The sequence below is a fragment of the Martes martes genome (assembly GCF_963455335.1).
Source record: "Martes martes genome assembly, chromosome: 2".
Classification (NCBI taxonomy): domain Eukaryota; kingdom Metazoa; phylum Chordata; class Mammalia; order Carnivora; family Mustelidae; genus Martes; species Martes martes.
The window spans coordinates 34,202,941-34,222,686 of NC_137889.1; the positions used below are offsets into that span (position 1 = coordinate 34,202,941).

The 19,746-nt window shown below is 42.7% G+C and overlaps 1 protein-coding gene across 1 annotated transcript; it reads left to right on the plus strand.

Annotated features, from left to right (window-relative positions):
* Positions 1–944: 944 nt before the first annotated feature.
* LETM2 (leucine zipper and EF-hand containing transmembrane protein 2) lies at positions 945–19,746 on the plus strand. Its single transcript, XM_080830500.1, has 11 exons — positions 945–972; positions 1,771–1,851; positions 3,149–3,599; positions 4,238–4,381; positions 8,778–8,915; positions 9,601–9,801; positions 10,877–10,996; positions 14,959–15,072; positions 17,008–17,100; positions 17,594–17,695; positions 18,442–19,746. Exons 2-11 carry the CDS (start codon positions 1,805–1,807, stop codon positions 18,502–18,504), a joined length of 1,473 nt encoding a protein of 490 aa, XP_080686626.1. The 5' UTR covers positions 945–972; positions 1,771–1,804; the 3' UTR covers positions 18,505–19,746.

Below are 19,746 nucleotides of genomic sequence, written 5' to 3' on the forward strand. Positions count from 1 at the left end.
GGCAGCCGTTCCGGGGAGCCGGCCCGAGGCGGTAGGGGTGGGCTGGCCAAGTCCTTAGGCTGTTACTTGGTGGACCTCGCCTGCCTTTTTTCCTCCGGAGCCCGCTCCCTCCGCATCCTGCTCTTCCCATCAGGGCCCAGGTTTCCCGGCACCTTCCAGTTCCCCACCGCACTCGCCTCAAGCCCATGACCTCGTGCCCTTGCCCCCCCCCCCCAGCTTTGAGCTCAACCTCCATTTCCCCTCCTTCCGTGCTTCGCTTCCTCCTTTCTCTTCCGTACCCGGCGCCCAGCTTCTCCTTGTCCTCCTTCCATAAACCTGGATCGCCAACAAGGTTGTCCTCCCCGTGCCTGCACCATCCCCGCACCCAAACACAAAGAACCGTCCCCCTACCCCCACCCCCACCTCCACCCCGCTGCCGCAAACACAGTCCACCAACACACTACGTGCACAAAAGCCGACGGCGCGTTTTGCCCCTGTGTCGTCAAGGGCCAGAAGCAAGGTAACCCGGGGAGCCTGGGGCCCCCGCGTGTGGGCGTGGGCGGCGCGAAGGCGCAGGCGGGGCTCCCGGCCGTCCCCGCCTAGGAAGTGGTTACCCACAGCTCCGGGCTGGAGTGCCCAGGGGCCAGAAAGCAGGTTAACCGCCTGATCGGGTGTGGCATGCCTCCAGCCGGAGACCACCCTCCCTTAGCCTGGGTTTAGATGTTCCGAAGTATTCTTTGAACTCCGCTCAAAATGTCAGCTCTGTGGTTGAGGTTTCCGTCCCGGAGAGCACCCTGGTCTGCGCCTTTTCCAGCTGCAGGAAAGCAAAGTTGACGCTAAGAGATACTACCAAAAAACACCTTGCTGCCCTTGGCTGAAAAGGACTACAGGATGGAGAAAGGTTTTGATAAAGCTTGTTTAAAGATAGCTCAGTTTGGACTCTTTGGAGAATCATCAGTACAGGAAACCGATTTACCTCCACTTGAATTATTAGTAGGTACCATGTATTATCTTCACTGCTACATAAATGTGGTTAGTGAATACTTTTTTTTGTTTAGTAGGCTCTGTGCCCAACATGGGACTTGAACTCATGACCCTGAGATCAAGACTTGCACGCTCTACCACCTTAGCCAGCCAGGCACCCCTGCTTTTAATCTTTAAAGTTTGGGGCAACTTGGCCAAGTATGGGAAAAAGCTAACTGAAACAAATCCAGGATATTTTATCCTACCTGTATTTTTAGGCTACAAATAAGTGTGTATTGCTTAACTTCTTAAATACCTGGCAACCAGGGCACCTGGGTGGCTCAGTCGGTTAAGCCTCTGCCTTTGACTAGGGTCATGGTCTCAGGGTCCTGGGATAGAACCCCACATCGGGCTCTTTGCTCAGCGGGGAGCCTACTTCCCCCTCTCTCTCTGCCTGCCTCTCTGCCTATTTGTGATCTCTGTCAAATAAATAAATAAAATCTTTAAAAAAAAATACCTGGCAACCATTCAAGTAGGTTACTAGGTGTTATTGACAAGAAATTAAAAAGTCTTTAAAGACTATATCACCATCGTGAGCACCATGATGTTAGAGATCATTTCTATTTGTTGGGAACTCAAAAGTACAATTCTCAAATCCAAGCTGAGAAAACATGCATGATTGTTAGAAATGATCTTGAGAGAGATCTTACACCTTGAACGGAATACAGAAATTTTCTACCTCTGCAGTAGTAAACACTGAAATCCTGGTATCTTTATAATTGATGTGTTCTTAAAATACTGAATTGTTTACTTAATCCTTCTGTCTAGGTTCCTATGTTGACTAGTTGAGACAAATATAAGTATGGCCTTCTACAGTTATAAAACAGTCTTAGCTATTGCCCGGACAAGGTAAGCCACGGAATCCCCACTTACCCTGCAATATTTATATGAACTTTTTTCTAGACCAGAAAGATATATGTAAAAAGATAGGCTTGTTCCACAACAAATGAAAGCTTTGTTGGCTTTAACTCTACTGCTTTTTAGGAAGCTGACATTTTATTGTATTTAAACTTACCCCAGCTTTTCTACATGCCTTAGAACTCAGGCTGAGTAATCTTTAGATGTATGGCACAAGGAAGAGAGAAGATGTAATGGTTTTAGAGTGACACCTCTGTAACTGATGAATGTTGCATGGGCCCTTAGATAGAAAAATGAGCAAAATGGCTGTCAAACAAGCCAGGCCTGGGCATATACCTGCACTCGTAGGCCTATTATCACTTATTTATTCTAAAGAATATTCACTGAGAACTTACTATGTGCCAGATACATTGTACATTTTCCCTTTTGGCCCTTCAAAAAGTGTTTCATCTTGGCATGCTTCAAAAACAGTCTGAAAGAATGGAAAAGCCATCTCTTTGCCAGAAGAAATGTCTTTGCCAGGAACTTTCTTTGCCTAGATGGGTCTTATTTTTATTTTCAAACAATCTGATGTGCTAATTTAACTGAAGATTGTGAGTTGTTGCAAAACTAGAATATAGAGATCCCCAGCTGGGGTGCCCAATTTTAGTTCTTATTCCTAACATTCCTAAGGAATTGTAGGTGAAGGGCATTTGGGACATAAATGCCTCTCATTTGAGGGAGTCCACGGGCACCACACAGACAAACTAGTATTATGTGTTTGGTTAATTTCCACAGAGGCTGTGAAGTGTTTTGTTCAAGCAATATTCCTACTGTCAACAGAGTAACCAAAGATGCAAGTGTTCCACCTGTTTTATGATAGTAGATAAAGACGACACTTCAAACACAACCCCTGGTGGAAAAATGTTTGCTGTTAGATTTTTAAATTAATAGTTGCAGAGTTTTGTGCTCATGTCAGCACTGCATATACTAAAATTGGAACAGTTCAGAGATTAGCATGGCCCCCGGCACAGGAATAATTCCAGAGTTTCTAACTTGTAAACATAGCAATTATTTTTAGGAATTAACTTATTAATATTTCTCATAGAGTCTATCACTCAAACATAAAGTGACACTGTTCTTCAACTGGGGTAAAAAGTTATATTTCCTTCACTTGTGAATATCATCTGCTTTTAAAATATGGCTTAAAAGCTGCTGCTTTATTTTAACCATATAAATATTGATTTCTTTAGTTTTTAAGTTGGTAACAGTATGTGCTCAACTCAGAGGATGTCGCTCTTTATTCCAGATTCCCTAGCTATTTTGTCCATCCTACCAGCTCTTATTCCCCATCATTTGCATTTCTTCACTTGCCAGATTCCCATTTAAATAGAACATACATCAAGAACTGTGTAAGCAAGAAGTACTCCTATCCTAATCAGTCAGGCAATAAAGTACTTCACCTACGAGCTAGAATAATACAGAAGCTACACACATCAACTTGCTGGTTACAAGAGGTTCCTGGTAAAGCTCAACTGCAGCAAACCCCAAAAAAGCCTCAGACGACAAGCCCTCAGCCCGCAGAAGGAACTGGCACGAAGATTAAGGAAGAAAAGCGGTCTTATAGACAAAGAATTATGGATGAACTTAAATATTATTACAATGGATTCTACTTGCTATGGATTGACACCAAAGTTGCTGCCAGAATGGTTTGGAGGTTGTTGCACGGACAGGTGCTGACCAGACGAGAGAGACGAAGGGTAGGCACAAATCATATTTGAGACAGAAAATGTAAAGTTAAATTGAACTATTCGGGAACCAAGTTTTAAACTCACTTGAGAATTCATCCTAAAAATCCCAAAGTAGGAATAGTAACTGATAGTGAGAACCACAGTTTCTTCCGGAGTTTCTTACTTGTCTGAAACGGACTTACTGTACAACCTTAGGCAAGATTCTTGAGATTTGTGCATATTTGCCTACAAAGTGGTTATAATTGCATCTTCTGATCTCCCCAAGGGGTTGAGAAGCTTCAGGTTTGATCTGTGCACCTGAAATAGAAAGTAGTGTTAATGTATTAAGTATATGCATTTGAAAAATCAGTTTTTGACAGATACTGTGCTATTAAAGTACAGACCGCTAACATAGATGAAAGCTAACAATAGATGATGCCAGCAATATGTTTTGAGTGTCATAGATTTCCTTGAAGGTATCTCATAGATGTTACTTCAGAGCGATGGTAAGAAGGAAAACCCTACCTTTCCATTTTAAACACAGCTGCAGAAAATCTGTCTAGGGCTTTTTAACACTTCAAGGACCAAGGCAGGCTTTTTTGGTTTTGTATATTTGTTTGGAGCATGGCCTAAAATAATGAATATTGCGTATGCATTTAATTCTTTAGCTCTTGAGGACTTGTGCTGATTTCTTCCGCCTGGTTCCATTTATGGTTTTCATAATTGTACCCTTCATGGAATTCTTATTACCAGCATTTCTGAAATTCTTCCCAGAGATGTTGCCATCAACTTTTGAAAGTGAATCCAAAAAGGTATGTAGGATTTTTTAACTTAAAAAAAAAATGGACTCTATTCTTTAGTTTTAAGTTTATAGAAAAATTGAGTAGAAAGTACAGAGGGTCTTGGATACTCCCCCCATTTCCCCTGTTTTTAATGTCTTGCATTTGTGTGATCTGTTTGTTACAATTGAAGAACCAATATCTAGATAGTATTAATTAAATCTCCTACTTTACGTTAGGCTTCACTCTTTGTGTTGTACTGTTCTATGGGTTTTGAAAAATGCATGATGTCATGGTATCTACCATCACCCACTGCCCTAAAAATGCCCTGTGCATCATCTGTTGTTCCTCCTACCTCCCCCAACCAATGGCAAGCACTGTCTCCATAGATTTGCCTTTTCCAGAATGTCATAGAATTGCAATCATACAGTGTGTAGTCCTGTCATGGATCATTTCTTTCTATCACTGCATAATATTTCACTGTATGGATGTGCTAGGGGGTGTTTCTCTGTTCACCTGTTGAAGGGTATTGTGCTTGATTCCACTTTTTGGCAATTATGAATAAAGCTGCTATACACCCCTGTGTGCAGGGGTTTGTTTTTTTATGATCATAAGCTTTCAACTCATTTGGATTCCTAAATACACAGGAAAGCAATTACTGGATTGTATGGTAAGACTATGTTTAGTTTCATAAAAAAATAACTGTCTTCTGAAGTCCCTGTATCATTTTTCATTCCCACCAGCAATGAGAGTTCCCGTAGCTCTGTATCTTCATCAGCCTTCAGTGTTGTCAGTGCTTTGAATATCAGCCATTCTAATAGGTGTGAAGTGATCTCTCATTGTTATTTTAGTTTGCAATTCTCTGATGACATAGGATACTGGGCATCTTTTCATATGCTTGTTTGCCACCTGTATGTCTTCTCTGGGGATGTGTCTGTCTTTTGCCCACTTTTTCATGGAGGTATTCAATTTCTAATGAATTGTTGTCTTTTAGGAGTTCTTAATACATTTGGATACAAGTCCTTTGACAGATATGTGTCTTGCAGATATTTTCTCCCAGCTTGTGGCTTGTCCATTCTCTTAACTGTCTTTCACAGAGCTAATGTTTTTGATTTTGTAATTAAATATAAGTTATCAGTATTTTTTTTTCCAGATCATGCTTTTGGTGTTGTATCTAAAAACTCATTGCCAAATTCAAGGTCACTTAGGTTTTCTCCTACATTTTCTTTTTCTTTTTTTAATTTTCAGTAGGCTCCACACCCAATGTGTGGCTTGAACTCATGACCCTGAGATCGAGAGTCCCATGCTGTACTGACTGAGCCAGCCAGACATCCCTCCTACATTTTCTTCTAAAAGTTTTATAGTTCTGAGTTTTACATTTAACTCTCTGATCCATTTTGAGTTAATTTTGGTAAGAGGTGGAACATCAGGATTAAGATTCATTTTTTTTCTTATTTATGTGTGGATACCAAGTTTTTCTAGCATCATTTGTTGAAAAAAATGATCTCCTTTCCATTGAATTTAACTTGCTTTTCACCATTAAAAAAATAAAAGGAACAAAAATCAGCTATTATTGCAATGACTAGTTGAACAGTGGGCGTGATTTAGCCAGACAGACCCTTTCTTCCTTGAGAGTAGTCCTGGAGAAGATGAGTCCCCATTGGATGGTCACTGTGATGGTGACAGACTGGGAAAACTAGGGGGCCCCTTTGTTCTTTCCCTTCTGTGCCACTCTACTGGACCAAGGTCTGAAGGCACAACCACATGATGAGAGGATGAACAGGACAACTTTTTTTTTTTTTTTTTTAAGATTTATTTATTTATTTATTTGACAGAGATTACAAGTAGGCAGAGAGGCAGGCAGAGAGAGAGAGGAGGAAGCAGGCTCCCTGCTGAGCAGAGAGCCTGATGCAGGGCTCGATCCCAGGACCCTGGGATCATGACCTGAGCCGAAGGCAGAGGCTTTAACCCACTGAGCCACCCAGGCGCCCCTGAACAGGACAACTTTTAAATCGGATCAGGAAATGTTTTCTAGAAGAGGTAACTATGCAACCGACACTAGAAGGATGGTAGAATTTTGCCGCAACATTTTGAAAGGCTTTCTGGATAGAAAGAGTAGCACTTAAAATGGCTTACTTGTGTGAAAGAGTTGGACATAATCTGAGACACTGAGTGCTTCTTTGTGGGTGGAGCAGGGTAGAGACAGAAGTGATGTGTTGGGGTCAGGTTGGAAAGCGTCGACCACTCTAAGACATTTAGACTTTGCCTTTGACCGTTAGCCTTTGCCTTTGAATAATGGAAGGTAAATTTAAGCAGAGGGTGGGTAACACAGTTAGATCTGTATTTTAGAAAAAATGATTTTACTGGGTAAAAGGATCGAAGAGGGCAGGGCCAAAGGAGGGATTTCCTCGATTTCCGGCTGGCATGCTATTACAGTAGCGCAGGAGAGGATTAAATTATGAAAGTGGCATTAAGAATAAAAACTTGACGATACATTAGAGGTACATGTAAGGGATAGAATCAAATTGGCATATTTGACTGGCAATGGTTTAGTTTACTTAACATTTAAGATAATCAGGACCTAGAATTAATACTGTGGGAGTCCAGGGAATGTGTTCATGAATTCAGGAAGGTGGAGGAGAAAGGAAGTGATTTATCTAAAGATTCCTCATTCCTCAATGCTGCTTATTCCCCAGATACACATACATACACACCATGGCTATAGTTTTAGAAGATACATTCTCTCTCTTTCTTTCAATGGACTAAAGCAAATGAGAAAATGAGAGAGAGAGGTGGTGTGGTGGAGGGGAGGAAGTTGTGGGGGTGGGAAGAAGCAAGACTTTCTATTTATGTCAGATCAGAGAACCCATGCATTCTCTTTCGTAGTACTTATTTGTTATACTTTAATCTGTGGAATTACTGGATGATCATTAGTCACTAATATTTGTCTTTCCCATTAAACTAAAAGTCCCATGAGGTCAGGAGTTCTTATCTGTTTTCACTCAATTTATCCCCAGTACCTAGTGCAAAGTAGATGCTCAATAAATAAATGAATAGATGGATGGATATGGATATAGGAAATGGATAACTAAATGGGTTCTAATGATAGTATTGCCATTGGCATTGTGTGATTTTTTTTTTTTTTTAGTTGAGTCTTTTTTTTTTTTTTTTTTTAACAGACAGAGATCACAAGTAGGCAGAGAGACAGGCAGAGAGAAAGAGGAGGAAGCAGGCTCCCTGCTGAGCAGAGAGCCCAATTCAGGGCTCGATCCCAGGACCCTGGGATCATAACCTGAGCTGGAGGCAGAGGCTTTAACCCACTGAGCCACCCAGGCGCCCCTTGGTTGAGTCTTTTAAGATTTTTCTAAAAATTCATGATTGCTATGATTGGCTAATCATTAGAATCTCTTGGGCAACTTTAAAAAAAAAGCAAACATAGAAAATCTTATTCCTCTCCATCCCCGAGTCCTGACCACGGTTATTATTTTTTTTTAAAGCTTTGTTTATCTATTTTAGAGAGAGAACGAGCAAGCACATGAGTGGGAGTGGCAGTGGGAAAGGGAAGAGAGAATCCCAAGCAGACCCTGCGCTGAGCATGGAGCCTGACGCAGGGCTCAGTCTCAGGACCATGGGATCACGACCCAAGTCAAGACCAAGAGTTGGATGCTTAACTGACTGTGCAACCCAGATGCCTTTGACTATGGCTATTTTGACAATGCTACCACACTGCATTTCTGATAATGAATGAGGTTTTAGAAGTACTCATTAACATCGTGTCTTAAGAGTATACATTTAGGGGCACCTGGCTGACTCAATCAGTAGAGCATACAGCTCCTGATCTCAGGGCTGTGAGTTCAACCCCCACCTGTGGAGTAGAGATTGCTTTAAAAATAACAATAATAAAAGGAATGTACATTTAATTTTCTTTTGTGTAGTGCTTTATTCATATCTATTATAACACTTAAGTCAGTGTATTATAATTAATTGTATCTGTTTGGTACTGAAGTTATATGCTACTCTAGCATAGAGTTAATTTCCTAGTTTTCTTTGTGGCCCACACAAAATCTGGGACCACTCGGATCAGGGGCTGGCTCAGCTAGCAGCCGAGATGGTTTATACCAGGCTAAGAGAGAATATCTCATTCTAAATAATGACAAAGCCTTCCATTGAGGGGATATTTTGGATCTATCAAATATTTATGGTTATCGTATTAGTAAGAGATAAAGGGTAAGATTAAGGTGGCAAGTTGCAGATAGAGACTACTTTTTATTTGGTTCTCACAAAACCCATTTAACTAGGTTTGAAAATAGTATTAACTTGCAAAAGAGGGATGAACGATAACAAGGGTGACAATTCTTCTCCTCTCATCTTTATCTAAGAAGTTGTAATCCTGAAGGATCGATTAACTTTCTCCTCTTCCATTATTAAGGAGGAAAAACAGAAAAAGAAAATGGCTGCGAAGTTGGAACTAGCAAAATTTCTTCAAGAAACGATTACAGAAATGGCAAGGAGGAACAGGGCCAAGCTGGGAGACGCCTCCATACAATTCTCCTCCTATGTCAAACAGGTGTCAGTCTCTTGTGGTTACACTTCTAGGTACACACCTAGGTTGTGGAAGCAACTTCTAGGCTGGCAGTTATATGAAAGTTTCGTGTCATTGTGGATCGTCCAAATTGTTCACAGTCTCTGACGGCAAATATCCAAGTTATACACATACAATATTGCAAACATTTATAGTAGTGTGTACAAAAACCTACTTAAAGCAGTCATGTACTGAAGATGTCAGTAACTTCTTGGAAAGAACCATAGATTTAGAGTCAAACTTCTGAACTACTTCTGATTTTTCAGTTGACTTAGGCTGACTTGGAGACTTCCTTATGCCTCTTGGTCCCACAGGGCCCATAAGACGTAAGACAGAGTCTATGAATGTGCTTTGGTGGTATTTCAAATAGTCTACAGAGAAGGTTAAATTAAGAAATACATTTTGTAATTGATAATTTTTTTGTAATTGATAATTTTTTAAAAAAGATTTATTTACTTATTTTAGAGAGGGAGAGTGTACGTGAGTTGGGGGAGGGGCAGAGGGAGAGAAATGATCTCAAGCAGACTCCCGTCTGAACTCAGAGCCCAACCTGGTGCTCCATTCCACGTGCCATGAGATCATGACCTGAGCCTAATAATGCTCAACCGACTGAGCCACCCAGGAGCCCCACAAAATACATTTTAATGAACCTCTTTGTCCCACTGCCTAGGTCCAGACAGGCCACAAGCCCAGCACGAAGGAGATAGTTCGCTTTTCCAAACTATTTGAAGATCAGCTAACCCTGGAGAACCTAGATCGACCTCAGTTGGTTGCCCTCTGCAAGCTTCTAGAGTTGCAGGCCTTTGGAACCAACAATTTGCTCCGCTTTCAACTTCTGATGAAACTAAAGTCTATAAAAGCAGATGATGAAGTAAGAGCTGAACTGTAGCCGTCAGGGAATTAGCCCGGCTTGGGAGATCCTTTAGGGTGACTTCGTGATAAAGAGCAGTATCTTCTCTTAGATCTGCCGCTGGACGGGTTCTGGCAAACACCGAGCAGTTTAAACAATCATTACCATGACAATCTGAACCCAGATTACTCATTTTAGGAGTTGTTTGTCATACTCTGACGCACTTTTCTGGAGAAAGCCCTCATAAGCAGTTAGTGATTTAGTAATCTACATCAGTTAGGACCCGTGAGAAGGAACAGCAGCCCAGGAGGTTCCTGAGTCTTCCATTGCAAAGGACAGGGCTCTGCCCTCACACCTCAGCTCCCCTTCCTCAGAGCTGGTGCCAACGTAAATGTTCTGCTGGGTGAGTTAGCAGGATAAGGAGTGGCAAGGCGTAATGCAGGGAGGGAGAGCCCAGCTTAGACATCTGACGGGGGAAAGGCATCGTTAACTACTAATTAGACTCCTTTAAAAATGGAAAGAATGTTTCTTGAATCAGAATCAGCTGCTTTCAAGCATTCTGCCTGAGGGAGCAAGATTCCCAGAACTGAGAAAGCATGATCCCGGTGGCCTCATTTAGATTTCAGCTGTTGCTTTCAGAATTTTGGAATAAACAATACTGGTCCCAGAAGTATCCTGGTTTTGGGTCACACCAAGCAGAAACCGTATTATGTATCGAGCGAGTTTTGTGGACCGGAGTTAGGGCCGTTCCCGGATGGAGGTGGGAGGATGGTAAGGGGAAGAGCAACACTGGGACATCTAGCAAATGGTACACTGAGAGCTTTTCAAGTGGAATATTTTCTAATGAATCCTAAAGCTGCCATGAAGGGGAAACGCGCATCGAGAGGGGAGAGGGTTACTTTGGTGACAAAGTGTTGGAGAGGAGTTATGGGACTATTTCTGATAGTGTTAATACCAGTTGGCAGAATTCCCTTCATTTTCAGCTGCTGCACCTTTAGCCAGCGAGAGGACAGGTGTTGCCCCTGATTTGTTGGAATTTGGGATTTGGTAAAACTGGAACCAAAAGGGCCAATACCATTCCTTATGTTACTTTCAGGTAATTTCCAAAGAAGGGGTGAACGCTTTGAGCGTGTCAGAACTGCAAGCAGCCTGCAGGGCCCGGGGGATGAGGTCCCTGGGTCTCACTGAGGAACAACTGAGACAGCAGCTCACAGAGGCAAGTCGCAGCTCTCCGGGGCCCTTTTCACTAGAACTCTGTCTCCTGCGCTTTGTAGACCTCACTCTGATTTCTGTTTTTCAGGCGAGCCATCCCACCTAATTTGCCTTCTTTAATTGAGCAGTGGGATGCTGAAGAAGCTAGATTTATTTTTGATGGAGACAGGGTACTCTATTAGTTTTCTTTCCTTTTTTAAGTTTCACTTAATTGACATACACTGCAATATTGGTTTCTGGAGTAGAATTCAGTGATTCACCATTCACATACAATACCCAGTGCTTGGCACAAGTGCCCTCCTCATACCCATCACCCATCTAGCTCATCCCCTGTCCCCCCTCCCTCCATCAACCCTTGGTTTATTCTCTATCCTTAAAAGTCTCTTCTTATTTGTTTCCTTCTCTCCTTCCCCCCTCCCCAATACGTTCATCTGTTTTCTTTGTTTAATTGCACATATGAGTGAGATCATAAGGTATTTGTCTTTCTCTGACTTATTTCACTTAGCTTAATACACTCTAGCTCCATCCATGTCATTGCAAATGGCAAGATTGCATTCCTTTTGATAGCTGAGTAGTGTTCTATTCCTTCTTTATCTAATCGGTCGATGGACACTGGGCTCTTCCCATAACTTGGCTATTGTTGATAATGCCACTATAAACATCAGGGTGACATACGCCTTTGGATCTGTAGCTGCATAAACAACTATCACAAACTTAGTGGCTGAAAACAGCACCCCATTTATTAGCTTACAAGTTCTTTTTTTTTTTTTTTAAGATTTTATTTATTTATTTGACACAGAGAGACACAGCAAGAGAGGGAGCGCAAGCAGGGAGGGTGGGAGAGGGAGAAGCAGGCTTCCTGCTGAGCAGGGAGCCTGGTGCAGGGCTTGATCCCAGGACCCCAGGATCACGACCTGAGCTGAGGGCAGCCTATTAACAACTGAGTCACCCAGGCACCCCAGCTTACAAGTTCTGTCAGAAGTGCAGGCTGTGTTTTTTCTGGAGGCTCTGGGGGAAGACTCCACTTCCAGGCTCATTCAGTGTGTTGGCTGAATTTAGTCTTTTGCAGCTGGAGGACTGAGGTCCCATTTCCTCACTGGCTGTCAGCCCCAGGCTCCTCAGCCCTGCAGGCCCCCTGCATTCCTTACCTCTGGGTCCCGTCGCTCTGCAAAGCCAGGAAAGGAGAGCTTCTCACACTCTAGCCTCCCATAGGCCTCACATCTCAGACTTCCCCTTTTTGAACTCTAGCTCCAGATTTAAAGGCCTCACGTGATTAGGTGAGACCTCCTCAAATAACTTCCTGCTTTCAGTTCTGCTGACTTGGGGTCCTAATTATTTCTGCAAAATCCCTCACAGCAGCGCCTAGATTCATGTTTGAATAACTGGGAGAAGGTGTGGGTACACTAGGGACTAGGAATCTTGGGGCCACCTTAGAATTGTACATACTCAGGGTATTTTAAGGGCCTGGGCAAAATTCTTGAATCCAAGGCCTGTTGTGTGTGAATCCATCTGGAGATCTAAGCCTTGCCTGAGGGCTTTACCTGGGACTACTTTCCAGTTAGTACCCCAAGCCAATATAAAGTGTTAGCTTTGGCAACAGATGTTTAATATTTTCCCACTGACAACATATTTCAACTAAGAGCATCAGTGTTTTTTTTTTTTTTCATGATCTATTTATTTTAGAGTGAGAACACCTGCACACATGAGTTGGGGGAGGGACAGAGGGAGAGAATCTTAAGCATGCTTGAATCCCCGCTGACCACGGAGCTAGATGTGGGGCTAAGGTGGGGCTTGATCCCATGACCCATGAGATCATGACCTGAGCCAAAACCAAGAGTCGGATTCTTGACCGACTGAGCACAGGCATCCCAGAGCATCAATGTTTTCAATCAAAGCAGTAACTCCTATTAATATTCTCATTCTTGGGGCCCCTGGGTGGCTCGGTTAGTTAAGCATCTGCCTTTGGCTCAGGTCATGATCCCAGGGTCCTGGAATGGAGCCCCATATCGGGGGAGAGCCTGCTTCTCCCTCTCTAGCTCCTCCCTTGCTTGTGTTCCCTCTCTCACTATCTCTCTCTGTCATAAATAAATAAAATCTTTTTTAAGAAAATAAAAATAAATTTAAAAAATGAAATTCTCGTTCTTGTAACTGTAAGAAATGCTATAAAGCATACACAAATTATTTTGGAATAGGAGCCACTGTTGTGACTTTGAAACCATGTCAGGTAGCTATTTCCTTTTACATGTTGGACCTGCTCTGGCTGGAAGATGAACATATTGTAGGTAAAGTTTCTTAAAATCACTTATTTCGGGGCACCTGGGTGGCTCAGTGGGTTAAAGCCTCTGCCTTCGGCTCAGGTCATGATCCCAGGGTCCTAGGATTGAGCCCCGCATCGGACTCTCTGCTCAGCAGGGAGCCTGCTTCCTCCTCTCTCTCTGTCTGCCTCTCTGCCTACTTGTGATCTGTCAAATAAATAAATAAAATCTTTTTTAAAAAAATCACATTTCTTTTTTTATAATTTTTAAAAATTTTTATTTATTTATTTGACAGAGAGAGGGATCACAAGTAGTCAGAGAGGCAGGCAGACAGGGGGAAGCAGGCTCCCCTCTGAGCAGAAAGCCCGATGCAGGGCTCGGTCCCAGGACCCCGAGGCTGTGACCTGAGCCAAAGGCAGAGGCTCAACCCACTGAGCCACCCAGGTGCCCTAAAATCACTTATTTCTTGAACATAGAGTATTAAATGGATTCATACTGTCAAATAGCTTTCTTGAAAGAGTGTACATTTTTCCCACAAAGGAGTGAGATACCGATCCAACAACGTGTGATATTCAGCACTACGTATTATTCAGAAATTCCTGTGTTAGGATACAGGCAGGCATTTCATAGAAGGGAATCTCTAAGATGATAATCATATGAAACATCTTAACTTCATGAGAAGATAAAACAGATATCACATTCACCTGTTAAGTTGGCGTAGATCAGTTTGATAACACACCGTGTTGTAGAGGGTTAGGGAGAGGGGCACTCATGCATTGCCACTGAAAACCTCCACGGAATCTTTCAAAATTTAAAAATGCATTCACTTTGACCTAAAAATTTACTTGTGCAGTATGACATATCTATAAAACTATCCACTGCAGCACCATTTATAATAGCAAAAGACTGGAAATAGGCTAGAGTTCATAAATAGGAGAATAATCAAATTATGGCCTTTCCATGCAACAATGGGAAACTTTACAGATGGTTAAAAAGGAGGCAGCTCCACAGCCACGGATATGAATCAATCTCCAAGATATTTCAGTGAAAAAAAGCAAAGGACAGAACAGTGTGTATATATCGCCCTTTTTGTGGAGATGAAAAACGTACAAATGTGTGTTTGTTTATCCACAGGATACTTTGGAAGAGTACGTAAGGACCTGGTGACAGTGGTTGCTTCTAGGGAGGGAAACAGGGTGGTTAAAGGATAGGAGTTGAAGGCAGGTTTATTGTTATTGATCATATTTTATTTACTTTCTGAGTTTTGTCTCGTACATGTATTATCTACCTATGTGTATACGTATATATCTATGTATCTATTTTTTTTTAAAGGTTGGCCGTTTGGTACTTGAAAATTACATCTCATTCTCATTTTAATTTCTTTGGTTATGAGTGAGGCTTATTTATTCTTTCCCCTTACCTGCTCTGTATCTAAGAGAAGATCCTCCGCTCCTTCGATCCGCAGTGGATTTGAGAGGTGACTGGAACGCTCCCTCTCCAAGAGAGGCTCCCACTGTCGCGAGGGGGGTTACAGACTCCAGCTCCTGGTGCCAAAGCCAGGAGGCTAGTGTTCTCATCCTTGTCCTGCCACTGCTCCCCAGCATGTGCCTGGGGAAGCTGATGAAACTAGGGAAGCAGTTGGTGATGGTGAGTCACGTCCAGTTTGAACATGCTGGAATTCTGTCCTGTGTTATTCTCCTCCCATCTCCAGTGGCAGGACCTCCACCTGAAGGAGAACGTCCCTCCTTCTCTGTTGCTTCTGTCACGAACCTTCTACCTGATCGATGTGAAGCCAAAGCCAATCGAGATACCACTAAGTGGGGAGGTAAGTACCTGGGGTCTGGATTTCCATAACTGGGGCCCCTCCACAAATGTCTTATTTCCTCCTGCAGTTAGGGTGGACATTTCTTTTTGAGTATCTTTTGGCACTTGGTCAGTGGACTTTAAAATCTTTTTTAAAATTCCATAAAAAAATTAAAATTGCTAAAGCTAACTCTAGCTATAGGGCTCTTACTGTCTTTGTCCCAGCTCAATTTAGGGATCCAGTTTATTCCTTCTCCTGAACTATCTAGTCTTTGTTAGCAGCCTCTTGCTCTTCTGAGACTGAATGGTTCCTCGTCTTTCATGTCCATTTCATTTGTCGAGATTCCTGTTAATTTTGAAGTGGCGAAAGGCCAGTCTAGAGTGTAAACTTTTTGTCTTCCTTCTACTCATTTTCTTAATCATTTTTTTGTTGCCTTTAATTCAGTAGCTCCCCGCCACCCCCCTCTCCACCCCCAGCATTTTACTGTAAAACCCAGGATTGGCCCAATCACTAGAGCATCTTGCTCTGGTCAGAAGGGGCCTCTCACTTCTCTGCTTTGTGGCTTCATGTCTAAGTTAGAATCTGCACAAGTGAGAAAGGGAGACCGTTGTGGAAGATGCTGCATGTGTGGTGTAGTAGATGAATCCAAGTTCTCTGGAGTGGGGACCCATCAGTTTTAATTTAGTTATGCTAGTGACTCCTTGGACAAGCCAAGGGAAATGATATGAAGTCCAGCATGAAAAATATACTTCGGGGAACACCCTCTTGCTTTGCCTTTCCATATTTCCAGAGACTAATCAGATTTGGGCTTTGTCCAGGAAGGATTCTAGGGAGAGTGGGAGCAATTCTGGAACCCATACCATCTTTTAAAAGGCAGCCTACCTGGTTTTTACTCTATATTTGGTCTTTAAGACCGACCAAATTTGTCATTCTTAGACTGCTCTCAGGTGCAAGGAAATCTTGGGATAGTACAATATCTCGGAGTTTAATCTATGTTCTCAGAATTATTCTAGTGGGGCATAAACACTTTAGCCAGATGTCACTTTCTGGAATGTTTGAGAAAGACCTAGAAATTAAGGACAAAATGACAAGCTCCTAGGCATTTTATTCGCTGCTTTTTTCTTTTTTTAATCCATGTTTTTAAACTTCTGTTTTCCATATATACAGAATGAGAATAAGTAGCATGCTAGGTTCTATACAGAATTTAGGGACATCAAGTTAAATATACTATAATTTAGGATATATGTAGCTCTTTTCCCTCCCAAGTACACAAAACAATTACTTATTTCCAAAGAGCAGTGATATTTACTTTTCAAATCTAATTGTAATTCTTGAAGATAGGTTAGCTGGCTGTTCTCAAAGTACCATGTCTTCCATTTTCCTCATGTTGCAGGAGCTTCTGTTAAGCAGCACCTACCATTTTAATAAATCGGACAAACCTACCATTATTAGACACCAAAAATGATAGAGATTTTGACTAAGTTGTATCAATACTATTAGAAGCTGATGAGTAACTGAGAAAAGGCAACTTTTTTTGCCAGACTGAAAACCGGACCAGAATTGGCAAATCAGTAGCTTAATGACCGCAGACTTTTTTTTTTAATTTATTTTTTAAGTAATCTCTACACCCAACATGGGGCTCAGACTCACAACCCTGAGACCAAGAGTTGCATGCGCCACTGACAGAGCCAGCCAAGCACCCCGACCGAGGAGTTTTAATTCTAGAATCTCATTCGAGGGCCACTCCATGTAGGCCACTCAGAACTCCAAGATCAGTGCTACTAAGTTGCTGCTTCAGGGGACTGCTTCCTACATTCTCCTAAAGGGCAGAGTTGGAAGAAGTTAGGGATTCAATGAGTGGAAAGCAAGTTGCGCTAGAAAGTATTAACTACTGTACAAGTTGAGTTGCAGGAATAGCAGAAAGCTGATGTTCGTATAAAATACTTCTCTTCCTAGTCTTCCAAAACAGATGTTCCCGTGGAATCACCTACTTCTCCTGAATCTAAGGAGACGCTGGTGGATTTAGCACCTCCACTGAAGGGAACTAAGGTTAGACTATTACTTTTCATTTGATTAATTAGGTTTCAACATGAAAATAAGTTAATTTATCCTTTTTTATTTTTATTTTTTAAAAGATTTTATTTATTTGACAGATCGGGGGGAGGGGAGCAGGCTCCTTGCTGAGCAGAGAGCCCGATGTGGGGCTCGATCGCAGGACCCTGGGATCATGACCTGAGCTGAAGGCAGAGGCTTTAACCCACTGAGCCACCCAGGCACCCCAATTTATCCATTTTTAACTCTTAATGAAACTGAATTTCCATACCATGGTGTTCTTTAATCAGGACTATTTATTGTACTATTAGATCTGTTTCTAAGGTCAACATTTGGCTCTATGTAATTAGGTTCCAGATTTAGCCTCTTGAATCCTGTCCTGGAAGAGGTGGTGGTTACACGTTCCTGGGGGGTCACAGCAGTGTGACTATAGATCTAAGACCCATTCTGTTTTAAATCAGTAACCCAACTCTCAGTTCTGCTGTTGAAGGATGAAGAATTTATACAGCTGCCGCCGGTTCCGTCATCCCCCATAACACCATCGACACCTATCCTGTTACCCAAGGGACCCATCACTTCTGCTAAAGAAGCTGTGAGTATCTGAAAAAAGAACACCTTTGATCTAGTTATTTTTAAGGGCAGTGAGGATCTAGAATTGTTACTATTGCAAAACACCACATGCTTCTTCCTGTCATCCAAACAGGAAGTTGTAGGCTGAACTATCATCGTGTTGTAACCACTACGTTTTTAAAATTCAATTATCCAAAAGCCCCCCCTAAAAAATCCCCCCAAAACCCCAGCTTATCAACCAATGCATCCATGGATGAGGCCTCAACACGTGAAGTCTAGAAGCTAATTACAATATAGGCAGGCCCTTATTTTCTTTTGTGCCAGATGGAAATAGTTCCCATATGTTGTATATTTCGCACAGGCTTCAAATGTCAGGAAATACTAGCAGGAAAGCAATTTAAATCTTAGGAGAAATGTATGTAAATAAGAAATTACTTATTTATCCACTTTTCCCCTTTGGGTGAAAGAATCTGGGACAAGGGCAAAAGCCTAACACAAGGAAGTGGCAGGGGCGTCCTGGGAGAGTTTGACCGGCTCTACTGGCCCCCAAGGGCCAAAGAAGAGAGCCAGCCAACACATAGAAACCCAGGGCTGGACACCCAGGGTCCTTGCTTGCAAGTCTTTTTAAATTTTATTAAGGTAAGTTGCAAACTTGGAGTTGACTTTGTGCTCTGTCATTATTTGATTAAGAAAACAGAAAAGGGACTCTTGAGGAACTTCCACATCTCGCTGTGAGCAGTGCCTAAAGTCCTTATGTTTTGTACCTAGACACTCCAGGCAGAATCACAAAAGACAACGCAGAACAGCAAGGCGAGTTCTAAAGGTGCATAAGGACCATGGGAGATGAAGCTCAGTCGTCAGCTTCCTGCCCGCAGCGGTGGCATCCACGCAGGACCACCCAGCTCAGACAGATGCTCTGTGTCTGGTTTAAGCAGAGCTCAGCCGTGTTGTCCTTGGGGCAGTCCTTTGAGGCCTTGTAACCTTTCCAGATGATGTCAGCAGTGAGACCAAGTTCAGACCATTTAGAAATATAATCACAAAGCCACCTTCCTCTGTACCATGACGTCATCCCACTAAACTGTGTGAAGCCCCCTCCCCGTGTCATTTTTGAACAGCTTCATATTCGTGTGCATGTCCTTTAAGGGAGGATATTTTTTTGCATAATGGAATCAGCTTGGCACCTTAGATTCGAGTAAGAACTCGGAAACTCCAAAACCACCGGGAGACCACCTAACTTTTTCAGGGATCCATCAGTAAGAATAGTGCCCTGGAAACAAAGCACCTTAATGGGATGGAATGGGCATATTCCCCAGTAAGGCCTTTCCGGATATGAAGAAGAAAAAGCTTTCTGGAGAAGAAAACAGGAGTTCCACAGACTGGTGACCCACAAGGCCTGGCTGCTGCTTGGCTGCTTGGAGGCTCCCCCTCCGGGGCCCGCGGAGCCTGCAGGAATCTGGGAGGCTGCCACTATTCCAGCACACGTGGCTTTCATTAGCCACCATTTTGCGAGGAAACGTAATTACGGGTTTAAGACGTAACCATTTGTCTGCGCTGGGTGTATGCTTTTCTGGTGTGTGTGTCTTTCACAAACAAGACCATTTGTTAGTCATCGGGGTGGTTAAGAGTCTGACACAATCCCTGTGCTACCCAGTAACGAGTATTATGTTGAGATACTTATGTTCGGGGTTTTCGGGATGGTCAGTCCTGATAAAACTTAATACCTTGCCGTGCAGCTGACCAACAGCTTTCTTCCCTTGGGGAGTGCTTAGAAAGAAGAGGTGTTTCAGTTTGTGGGTGATGAGATTGAAAGCGGTTAGATGGGAGTCATTGAAACCAAGTGCAACTCCAGTCTTCTTCTCTGGGATCGCCTAAGTGAGGACTGTCATCAGCGCTTCCCAGCAAGATCTGTACTTTACGATGCTTTCTAAGCCTCCTCTCCACCAGAGGAAAAGCCCCACCCTGGCCTGCTAACGCACCAGTTCCTTGAGAATGATGAATCCCTACTACGCAGCATTCGGTGTGGCTCTCCCCATTGGCCTAGCAAGGTGATTCACAATAAATTCTCCCATTTTT

Excerpts from the sequence above, each read along its gene's own strand:
- LETM2 (XM_080830500.1), top strand. The coding sequence starts at position 1,805 with ATGGCCTTCTACAGTTATAAAACAGTCTTAGCTATTGCCCGGACAAG. Across the intron at positions 10,997-14,958 it reads TGAGACAGCAGCTCACAGAG|TGGCAGGACCTCCACCTGAA; the intron begins GCAAGTCGCAGC and ends TCCCATCTCCAG. Across the intron at positions 15,073-17,007 it reads AGATACCACTAAGTGGGGAG|TCTTCCAAAACAGATGTTCC; the intron begins GTAAGTACCTGG and ends TTCTCTTCCTAG.